At 32.2% G+C, this 12,269-nt stretch overlaps 2 protein-coding genes across 2 annotated transcripts in view; one reads left to right on the top strand and one right to left on the bottom strand.

Moving 5' to 3' along the window:
• Nucleotides 1–2,213, top strand: part of Teh4 (tipE homolog 4 phospholipid transfer protein) — a 35,886-nt gene extending 33,673 nt beyond the window's left edge. The window contains exon 9 of the mRNA XM_088278277.1: nt 2,090–2,213. The gene's annotated coding sequence lies outside the window, so the exon portion shown is untranslated. The remainder of the gene's footprint in view (nt 1–2,089) is intronic.
• A 2,942-nt stretch (nt 2,214–5,155) lies between these two features.
• On the bottom strand, nt 5,156–11,968 carry LOC148311863 (cilia- and flagella-associated protein 298). The gene is made up of 6 exons (XM_088278091.1): nt 11,522–11,968; nt 9,785–10,017; nt 9,066–9,224; nt 8,384–8,494; nt 6,386–6,502; nt 5,156–5,276 (listed from the first exon to the last, which is right to left on the bottom strand). The coding sequence occupies exons 1-6, from the start codon at nt 11,658–11,660 to the stop codon at nt 5,253–5,255; spliced, it is 783 nt and encodes a 260-aa protein (XP_088134217.1). The 5' UTR covers nt 11,661–11,968; the 3' UTR covers nt 5,156–5,252.
• Nucleotides 11,969–12,269: the final 301 nt, after the last annotated feature.

Raw genomic sequence — 12,269 nt, 5'->3', positions numbered from 1 at the left:
ATATATATATATATATATATATATATATATATATATATATATATATATATATATATATATGGTTATTTGACCTCAAAGAACTCGTACTGATAACAAGTGCATTAGTTACACATCCTAGTGTTGTGGCAAAAGTGTATGGCTACCGTACTAGAGGTCTCAGGTTCAATTCCCAAAAAAGAATAAAAATAAATTTATGTTTCTCATATTTATTTAATATCACCCTTGAATGGTTTAAAACGCCCAGGACTGATCATCACCTTACTTTCATGTAATTAACGGTCAAGACAACACTGCATCGATATGATGCTTTGCACTTCACACCATTGGGTGCGTACAAGGGTAAGAAGAAGAAGAAGAAGAAGAAGTTATACAAAACTAACACGAGTACGAGTATGCAAGTCCGAGTGCCCTAACCATTACTGCCATTATCATTTTCCTACCTTCTATTCCTTCTCCGTTTCCTTTCCCATGAAGGAGTAATGTCCTTCACTCTGAGCCTCTCACTTATATCATCAAATACATATATTCCACTCCTACATACATCCGGAGCGCAGGACTTATCATCTTGTCTCATATAATTAATGACCAAGCTAACACCACACAAATCAGATGAGTTGCTCTATGCGTCATCTGCGTCCATAGAACACATAGAAGAACAAACAATAGTAGAGCAGTGGTTCTCAACCGTGTTGGAGGTACCGAACTCTACCAGTTTAATATCAGCGTTCACCAAACCCTTGATTGGAAAAATAAAATACGATTTTTTCAAATTTAAAACACAGGTGCTTATTTATACTTCGGTGCACAAAATGAACAAAATCATTAAAAACAAAGAACAAAGAACAAAACCATTGTATCATTAAAATCATTATAACATGATTTTTACATAAAATCAAAAACAAAATAATGCACATTTCTCAATGATGACACGTTATGACAATAGTACATTTCTAGTACATTTCGGCTGTCCAAATTTAAAACACAGTAAGGGACATTTTTTTTGTAGTAGGTTTTTTTTGCATTTTTGGACAAAGTAGACTCTAAGTATAGTCTACTTTGTCCATAAATGCAAAAAAAAACCTACTACAAAAAAAATGTCCCTTACTGTGTTTTAAATTTGGACAGCCGATTTGTTATGACCTATTTGAAGTCCCATCGTAGTAAAAAAAATATAGACGATGCAGAGTAGGTGCATGGTTTTAGCGTTTTATCTCTTTTATTATTGTTATTGCTAGATAGATATATTCCTTTCAAAAAATATGCTAGATCTGTTGTAATGAATATATCGTATGTCGCATCATTTTTCAGAATGTCGTACGATAAGTCGGGTGTGTGTTTTGACCTCCACCGAACCCAGGAGGCTGATTTACCGAACCTCTGGTGTTCAATCAAACCCAGGTTAAGAACCACTGAGCTAGAGAATGTCTTCATTAAGAGCTGTGCATACAAAAATATATATTTCAATGAAACATCAGAAACATACCTTATGGATTGGTTTAAAATAATCGCATCATTCGGTCATGTCATATTTGATTGCATTTCACAAACAATTGTATTTTATAAAATTTGAAATAGCCATTGTAAAATGTGCCCTCGGCACGGGAAAACTCAGTGAAGGCACATTATTGTGAATTGTAATTATGTGTATGATGATTTAGTCCGCCTCTGTAGTGTAATAGTCAGCACGCACGACTACCGTACTGGAGGTCCCGGGTTCCATTCCCATGGGGGGGTCCAATAAATATATGTTTCACTCTCATATTTATTTAATATCATACATTTATTCAATATTACCCTGGACTGGTGCCTGAAGCGGAGGGCTGATCACCTTTCCTTCATTTGTTAACAATCAAGATAATACTGTGTTTATATGATGCAGTGCCCTATGCACCATCAGGTGCGGATAAGGGTTTGAAGAAGAAGTTTGATAAAAAGTAAAGGAACAAATCAAATAAAATAAGATACCTGTTAACATTAATACTTTGATATCCATGCTTGAACCATTATTTCTAAACAAATAATCATTTTAATGCACAATAAGCGCGCGGTTCAAATGTAAGCATTAATATACGTTTTGAATTTGTTTCAGGATTCCAACTGAGGAACCTATTCCCGGATATGATGCCACAGCATAAAATATATTTGATAAAAAATTGGTCCTAAAACAGTTAAAATGCAAAGTTTTTTTGATCATTCAATAATTGAAATATGAGTGAAAATCTTCTTTAGTGAGATTTCACTCTGCCCCGATAGTGTAGTAGTAATCGTGTTTAACTACAGTGCTGGATGACCCAGGTTTGATTGTAACAAGGTCAAAATAAATATATGTGATTTTTCTCTCTAATATTTATTTTGTATGACTGCATCGATATGATACAGTCCCCTATGGACCGTTGGGTGTAAACAAGGGTTTGAAGAAGTGGTAGATTAGGATAGATCAATGTGTAATCAATTATATTATGATGTATTCAATGTTCGTTGTGCCTTCCGTGTATGTATATTTATAAATCTAAAAGCCTTTGCTGTTTGTCAACATTGTAAAATACCACGTAAGATCTGTTGTAAACAGGAAACATTATAAAATAGTTCTATAAATATGAATAGTTAATATTTACTACATTATATTTTAAAGTAGAATATTGTAAAACATTTTATATTGTAACATTTTGAGTGTGTCCAAATACTTGTTCACAAAATCTGGATTATCTCCAATTACAGGAGTGACCAGCCTATGACGGTCGTAAGCCCCGTAAATGCCCAGACTTCCATATTCTTCTTCATCTTTGATGAGATGTCAAAAAATAATTTTATATTGTATTTTGTATATAAAAAGCATTATAAACTATGTTGTATCGTAATATAACACTCTCCTTATCATTAATCATTCACTTTGTAAAATATCACTGATATTTAAAAAAATGGTTTTACCACTAATTTTTAATTTTTTTATGTGGTATACACATAGTGTATGATGAATGATAAGGAGAGGTTTATTTGATTTATGCTTCAATAAAATGATAAAATGCCAATTTTGAAGTTTGAACAAGAATAATAAATATTTACCACATTACATATATTTCAAAGTAGAGTGTTGTCAGACATTTGATTATTGCTTCAATAAAATGGTACAATTTAGACAATGACGAAAATCAACAACACAGTCAATAATGTATAGACTAATAAATTCTTCGCAGCAATTAGGATTACTGCCCTTCGTAGTTAATACTTCTAACGAGTTCATAATACACTAGTGATGAACAGCATTCTACAATTTATCCTTCTTTTTTTTGAGGAAAAACAATGTTTTGTACCGTAATATTTTCAATATATCAGACTATATTATAACTATGCTACATTTTTAGAAAAACTTGCTTTGGCCATAAATAAATGAATATATAAAAAGATATATATCTCTACAGTGACAAATAAGATTTCCTGGACAATTTTTTTGTTAATTACTATGGTCAAAAATAGAATTCAGTAGAATTTTATGAATTTTATGTATTGTAGATTCAGTATAATTATATGTACACAAATAAAGCTTTCAGCTCAATTACTTCTAGTCTTGACATATTGCGTTTTGAACTCCCATGTGGTTGGTTTCTGGTAAAATAGTGAAAATTACACATCAAACTGAACATTTAAAAGGACCAATGTCAGGTCTTCGACCTCGTAAATGCTCAGGATTTCACATTCCCTATTGAAGAGAAAATCTCTATTTTAAAAGTCATGACTCAACTAAGTCAGTTCTTACATTAGTAAATATCTCTGTAAATTAAAGCACTGTTTTACATCACAATGTCATAATTGCTACGTTTTTATTACTACATTGCACACTGTGATATGTGCATGGTTAGACATGTATTTAAATATATACATATTTATATATATTGTATGATAAACTCAACCAGTTTTATTCATAACAGTTATATAAAACGAATTTCCCTTATGTGATGATTATTTTAGAATTTAGAAACGGTTTATTAATAAGTTAATGTTTATTACAATATGCAGGTTTTTTGGAAATAATTTAATTTGAAGGGTTTAGGGGTCGATCGATTAAATGTCAATAAGCGCTAGATAATGTTAATTGCAATTTACAATAACCGGATTCTACTGTACTAAAAAGTTATACATCACCTTCATCGCACATGTATGCATGTATATTTAAAATATTAATAATTGATAATAAACTTAAATTTAGGCTGACTAGTATAATAACGACTGTTGGTTTCAAGATATATAAAAATTAACCTGTCTGGGTGTGAGTTTCTCCGGACAAAACTGTATCTGAGGAGTGAATTTGTTTTTGTGTTTTTTTTTTTACTTTTAAATTTTTATATTATAGTCGATGCTATAAGCAACATGTTTTCTTGAATAAACAAAGATATTTACCCCAGTAAACATGATTTATATCAAAATTATCGAAATACCGATAAATCATGTTTTTAACATGTTTTGATATAAATCGTGTCATAAATCATATTTTGTATCGGCCGTACATGTACGTCCAAACTCCTTTGAGAAAAGTTTGGTATGGCCGTACATGTACGGCCATACTCCCGGACAGGTTAAAGAAAATGTATTTTATTTAACTTTTGAAATCCATATACATAATATTAATAAGAAAATACCTATCGATGTTTGTAAGTATCATTGGCTTAATCCGTAAAGTTTTTAAGTCAATTTAGAATTACTGGAAAGAAGAGAGTAGGAAAATACTATTAAATTTTCATAAAAATTTCAATGTTTCCTAATAATCCCAGATAGAGTGAGACACTCACGGATTAAGCGGTTGATGCATGTATTGAATTAAATATTTACCGCTCTAATTATGTATGTAGAATGTACCCTCATATTATATTATCTACCTACTATAAATATAAAATTGTGGCTTTGCCAACATATACTCTTCAATGTGTCTTATCTTGATATTTAAAAATATGTCGTAGAGTTAATTGCATATAATTTTCAATATTTATTGGTTAAATATTGACAAATGATATAAAAGCCACTGATATAAAAGGGTGATTTAAAATGTATGAGCTAATATTATAAACTCTTTTATTATTATTATTTATACATATATGTTATAATAAATCAATAAAAAAATAGGTTTCCTTCATTATTAATAACCAAAAATGCCCATAGTTACTTACAATGGTCCTGTCATATGATTAAAGGTTTGTAGCATAGAAATCAGGAACAGGTCAAAATTATAAATGAAACATACCTATATCCGTTGACACATATTATATTGTAGCTTCTGGACTTACCTGTAAATAATAAAATACATAAGATGAATACCTACTTGCTAAAACTATACAATCATGTATATTTTTCTTTATCCAAACAAATATCAATTTTTCTGGTTCAAAAAACAAAAACAAGAAACAATTTAATACTATAGACAAAAAGCACAATTGTAAAGATTTAACTCAAAAATATATTAACACACTATGGACGTAACAGTATTTTCACCTTCTGCGCCAGCCTCATTTCAAAGTCCGAAAGGAAGGAATTACAAATTCAATATTTTCGCATGAATATTATGTACCAATCTCTTTGTTAAAGTCAATCAGGTCTTTGTAATTCTGTAACTATATGTACATAATTATCAAATCCTGTCGCCAGCGGTCTGCAGGCGTAAAAAACACTTAAAAATATATTAACACATTATGGACGGGAAGAAGGGTATTTTCACCTTCTGCGCCAGCCTCATTTCAAAGTCCGAAAGGAAGGAATTACATATTCAATATTTTCGCATGAATATTATGTACCAATCTCTTTATAAGGTCAATCAGGTCTTTGTAATTATGTAACTAAATGTACATAATTATCAAATCCCATCGCCAGCGGTCTGCAGGCATAAAAAATACTTGTCCGAAATGTGTTAAGATTTTTTAAAACATTTTCTCATATTTATTTTAAGCTTGCAAAATTTTTCAGGATACTATTTTAATTACCATAGAACGGAGCTACTTGAACTTTGATGTGTTACTTGAGCCCAGTACAAAAAAGAGGTTTAAATCTGTATTTGGTCTACAATAATGAATGTATCGTTACAATCAGTGTCACCTGTCAGGGAAATAATGAATCATGTCGATACGTTCATTATTGTAGACCAAATACAGATCTAAATATTTTTTTGTACTGGGCTCAAGTAACACATCAAAGTTCAAGTAACATATCAAAGCCCCGATCTACGGTCATTATTTTGATGCCTGAAATGATATTCCTAAATATTACCATCCAAAGCGACCACCTCATCAGCTAGATACTACAGGCAAGTGAAGTATCTAGCTGATGATATCTGATTGTAACTATATAGTACAATGTGGTTACATTTAGTTTTGTTTTTTGTGTATGTAGTTTTGTTACAAACCTTGAGTTCCTCCTGACGCCTGTAAGCTTGCAACATGAGCTGCTTTCTGTCATCTTCAGACAAGACAGGCTCCCTTGCCGGAGCACCTTCTCCCCGTTTGCACAGTTTCACCACCACCTATACCGCAAAACAATGTGCAACACATAAAGATAAATTCAAAACCAAAGCCAACAAATAATTATTAAAGGAAAATAAATATGTTCATTCAGCTACCGTTCAGGAGGTCCCGGGTTCGATTCCCAGAGGGGGTGGTGAAAAAAAATATTGATGATTTTACACTCGAATATTTATTTAATATTACCCTGGACTGGTCCCTGAAGCGCAACAGTGATTACCTTGCCTTTATGTAAGTAACACTCATAATAACACTGCGTCAATATAGTACAGAAGGGGGTCAGATAAATAGAATAAAAATTTTCACTCTGATATTTGTTGAATATTACCCTGGACTGGAGCTGAGGGCTGATCACGTTTCCTTCATGTGTTAAAAATCAAGATAACACTGTGTTTATATGATGCAGTGCCCTATGTACTTTTGGGGTGCGGATTAGGGTTTGAAGAAGAATATTGACCAACCAGAAATTTAATCTGATGGATTTTCATTTATTTTTAAAGCAGTACAAACTAAATAAGTGACTTGTGAAGAAGTATGAAAAGAAGGAAGAAGAGGAAATTCAGTGGTAAGAGTTATCTTTGTTTATTATACTTCTACTTCTGTATATATAAATATATAAAATATTTTTTTACTCTAACTTTGTTATTTAATATCACCTTGGACTGGTGCTTCAAACGCAGGACTGATTACCTTGTCTTCGTGTGATTAACAACCAAGATAATGCTGTGTCAATGGATTGCAGTGCATTATGCACAATCAGGTGATGATACGAGTAAGAAGTAGACAAATGTATCGCTCACTCCTTTCAAGAACGTCATAAATCAAAAATCGTCAATTTTCAGTTGTGCATGTTTTCGGAATGCCCAGAAAATGTACTATATCCCAGCAAAAGAGGCATATTTTTAACTAAATATTTACCCGCTACAGGGCAGAAAGTGTTGTTTTTGCATTTTGAAGAAAAGGTACTGTTTTTAAATAAACTGGTTATTTTTCAAATGGAGAAAAAACCTTCAGGTTTAACCTAAAAAGATCTGTTGTACACTAAAAAGTTCAATAAGGCTTAATATTTATTTTCAATAAATTGTATTATATTTTTAAACTTTAAAAAGTTCTGTTTTGAATATTGAAAGCATTAACTTTGTGGATCATCTTGATAAATTATTTCGAGAAATAAAAATACTTTGTATTCTGATCCACTCACATTTTTATTTTACCAACTAGTTTCGGCAACAACCTGTTGCCCGTTTAGTTATAAATGTAACCCTGAAGAGGGCAACAGGTTGTTGCCGAAACTAGTTGGTAAAATAAAAATGTGAGTGGATCAGAATACAAAGTATTTTTATTTCTCGAAATAATTTAAAAAGTTCTCCCGAAAAATCAAGTTTTTTTATTTATGACGTTCTTGAAAGGAGTGAGCGATATGTGTTTTTATTATGTGCACAAATATTTGAACATTTTAATTTCATTCTAGTTTTAGACTCATTATTAAAAATAAGTATCAGAAACTCTGATTCAGAGTCCGCGCCACTAACCATGGGACCACAACTCAATATATGTATTTCAATGCATTATTCCAATACATGTATTTAAATTATTATAGTACAATTGAATTAAAAATTAACATTTTATTTATGGTAGCTGAAATTTTTTATACAAATCTAAATATTTATATTAAATATTGCAGAACATAAATTATATGGAAAATGAGACATGCCTATACTAAATATTTATTCATTATGCCATCCATTATCTAGATGATTGATTGCTCCCTTTTATTATTATTCGCAATCTACTATCATATCTGTAATAATATGTGATCAAATGTGCTAAATCACCATTCCTAATATTTTAAATATGTAATATATGCAGTCTTGTGATTATACCTTGCATTTATCATTCCGTCCAAGTTGTTTGCTCAATGTCGCTCCAGATAAAAGCTGCTTTCCACAGAACCACATTACTGTCGTAGTTGGATCCAAAACTTCTAAAGAAGCCTGAAAAAATGTTTTCAATATAATCCTATACCAATAATTCAACATGTACATTTATAGATTTAGTAACATAAAGAATACATACTTTTATAAGAATACCACAATTTTATGTGCATTGTAAAATGTGTATACATTTCAGATTCCAAGATTTTAATGCTCTAATTGTATCTTCTCGTATATTTAAAAGGAAGTCAAATTAATAATGGCAAAACCTAAGATAATTTATTGTTACAATGAAAAAAACTACTATGCCAAAACAGATGTTTTAAGGATGTCACAATTTTACATGAAAAGAAATGTTGTTTGCATGCTCTTGCAACAATAAAATATTATATACACACTGTATCTTATACCTACCTATATTTGTTTTTTTTTAATAATTGATATGAGCCTGCAATAAGTCTGATGTTCCCTTACTCCTCATCCTATCAATCAAAATAATCTAATCAAATGGATATTTTAGAGTGCTATAAATATTTGCTGCTTGAAGAATGCAGTTTCATGATATTGTTGATATGGCCGAGAGATAATAATTAATTTAAAGTTTTCTCTGTTATTGTTTATTATCCATCACCTGAGTTCCTTCAAGTTCCTCTCTATTTTCCAGTTCCTGGCGTATGGGATCGTGAGCGGGTAGGCCCATTGGGTACACAATTGTTACAGCACCAGACAGTTCCAACAATGCCTTGGATACATCAGATCTAGTCAAAGTTTTACCAGCAGCACACAGTTTCTAGAGATATACAAATAAGAAAAAAGTTTGTTCATTTTTAATATTTTACAATACATATCATTTTATTTTTATGGATACCTTGCTAAACAGAAGCTGTGATGAAACATGTATTTATATTATTAAAAAAATACATACCTAAGAATTACAAATAATAAAACAAAGTAATAGAAATAAGATGAGGTAGGTACATAAATAAACAAATTAATATATTAATAGTTTGTATTAATAACATAATGGACAGTACAAATTTCTTTAAGCACTTCTCATGTCCCATTTCAAGAAGCTTTTTTTAATGTATTGAAATGAAAAAATAAAGTTTAAATAATAATAGTATTACATACCTTGATTATTCAATGCACAATGGAAAATTGATCAACCCTGGGCTTCAACTACCAGTTCAGGGTAATATTGAATAATTATTAGAGTGAAAAAATACATATTTACTTTGACCCGGCTGGGAATCGAACCCAGCACCTCCAGCACAGTGTACTAATGTGATAACTACTAAATTATGGAGACGGACAAAACAGCTGGATAGATGGCATTAGCGAGTAACCTACCTTCGAAATCATTTCCCTCGCCTTTTCAACAGCAGAGGAAAGCACAGTTTGATGCTGAGATGCTGGCTGTCTCCCGCACCTACGCCCTATGGGATCCGCATTGTGGATCCAGCCTGGAGGAGCACAACGGTCTGCCCAGGGATCCTTGAGACCCAACTCAGTCACCTGTTCCGGGGTTAAGCCCAAAATTTCCGGAGGCAGAAAGGTTCCATGCTTTGAAAGTTCCTCAATTTCTGGTACCCACAATTAAAAGAAAAAAAAACATTCTGTTTTTAATAATGTTTAAAAATTTTACCCCTAGAATCTGTGGTTTTACTATCTACCCTCAATACTTTTTGATCCAAAAACACTCGCAAACAAGAAATGACTTTAAAAAAAAGCTCTTTGAATCCTATATTCACACAATCTTGCAAAGGATTAACCCTTTCCGGTCCCCAAAATATAATCTAGGTAGACAATTACACATTCCGATGAGCAAAAATTCATTTGTACCCTCTCCCAAATACTGTCATATTAGATACAAGTGAAAAAATGTGAGCTTGCATTTCAACATAATAATATTAGTGATGAAAAAAAAAGATGAATGACATTCGACGTGGGACCTACGAGGAAAAATCTATGTCGAATGAGATTTGACATTTGATCAGTAAGGGTTAACGAAGTGTAAACCAGATCATTCATTACATGAAGGCAAGATAAGTTGAGCACTTCGGTTCCTTGGATCTAGGAGTGGAATATATTTGTAGAGATACATTACCGCTATATGGGAAAGTAAATGGCGGAAAACAATTGGCTCTAAGAAGAAAAAGAGATAACCAACAAAGGTTGTGTGAGTTTCAATGTCATTGGTCCATATTTAAAATGGATCATAATTCATGTGTCGGGTTGTGGTCCCGTAGTTAGTGTCGCGGACTCTTAAGTCGGAGTTCCTTGGTTCGAACCCACTCTACCACAATTTGATACCTAAGTCACTTATGCTTATAGAACTTGAAATATTTTTGTAAGCAATCTCTCTCTCTCTCTGATCTCAATCCTGCGGATTCGTCTGCAGCAATAGATAACATCTTCGCCATTCTAGTCTATTTTTCGAAACTTTATTCAGCTCTTCATACGTCGAGTAGCCCATGTCCTCGTATACGTCGTTTAGATATTCACGACATGGGCGTCCTCTGGCGTTTATTCCCTCGATCGTCCCCTCTATTATTATGTGGAGGAAACCCTCTTGTCTTAAAACGTGACCGATCCATTATGCGCGTCTCTTGGAGATAGTCGCGAGTAGGTGCTTTCTTTCTTCGATTAATCGTAGTACCTCGTTGTTGGAGATGTGATCCCTCCAGGATATCCCAAGCATTCTTCTATAGGTCCACATCTTGAACGCATTCAGCCTATTCTTATGTCTTTCAGATAGGCATCATGTTTCGCAGCCATACAGTAGCACACTCCATACATACGTTTTGACAAGAAGTTTGCGAAAATAATAAAAACACAAATATTTCTTTTTAATTAAAAAAATTAAAAACCCGCTTCGCCAACTGAGCAATTACTCAACTATGCGACAGAGCTAGTTTTTACAGTTACTTTAATATTTGAACGTACGGTGTTACAAAAATAAAAACCCTATTACATTTCAACCTACTTGAAAATACTTTGAATAAAATTTTATACAAAGATAAGAATACCAATCATGGTATAGTTTTAGATTCCTCAATTCATTCTTACTATTGTAATGTTCCTTACCAAAGCAAATACGTGACACTTTAAGTCGGCCATTGTATATCGCAGTGCACTCTTTCACCACGTCATCTACCGCATTATTTACTGTAGTTTCAAACAGAAACTGCGGCTCATCACCTTTCTTGACCGTCAAAATGACCATTTTTAAACAGTCAGTTAACTAGAAACTTTCTAGAAAGATGATTATTTTAACAGTGCAACTAACAGCTGTTAAAAAACTAAATCCATGGCGATGATCACCATGGCAACAAATCTTATTTCCAAATAATTGCAAAAAACATTATAGTTACCAAACTTGCCATAGAAAAGCCACAACTGTATTAAAATTATATTACTTTTTGACATCTCATCAAAGATGAAGAAGAATATGGAAGTCTGGGCATTTACAGGGCTGACGACCGTCATAGGCTGGTTTAAGTGATCACTTTACACATGTGTAACATTCACCAATTCTACCCATTATTGACAACCATACTACTCAAATTCTCCTTCATCTTTAATGAGATGTCAAAAAATAATATGAAAATAAGTCCTGTAATTGGAGATAATCCAGATTTTGTGAACAAGTATTTGGACACACTCAAAATGTTGTATTCAAATTACTTTTTGAAATAGGTTGTAAAGGCAGTTTCTGTACTTTATTAGCATTAATTTGCAGCCTTTGCAACATAAAGATGACTTAAAAAATGACCAAATTTCAAATTCAATCATTTATCAGGTTATTTTCAACAGTTAAAGCATCTTAAAATTT

Source organism: Brachycentrus maculatus, unplaced genomic scaffold (assembly GCF_059751285.1).
Source record: "Brachycentrus maculatus isolate JH-2025_06_01 unplaced genomic scaffold, ASM5975128v1 h1tg000055l, whole genome shotgun sequence".
Classification (NCBI taxonomy): Eukaryota; Metazoa; Arthropoda; class Insecta; order Trichoptera; family Brachycentridae; genus Brachycentrus; species Brachycentrus maculatus.
This window is presented reverse-complemented; position numbering and strand designations above follow the sequence as displayed.

Coding starts and splice junctions, on each gene's coding strand:
- LOC148311863 (XM_088278091.1), bottom strand. CDS start 11,660: ATGGTCATTTTGACGGTCAAGAAAGGTGATGAGCCGCAGTTTCTGTTT. Junction 9,225..9,784: donor CGAGGGAAATGATTTCGAAG/GTAGGTTACTCG, acceptor GTATATCTCTAG/AAACTGTGTGCTGCTGGTAA. Junction 6,503..8,383: donor GACGGAATGATAAATGCAAG/GTATAATCACAA, acceptor TTTGCGGTATAG/GTGGTGGTGAAACTGTGCAA.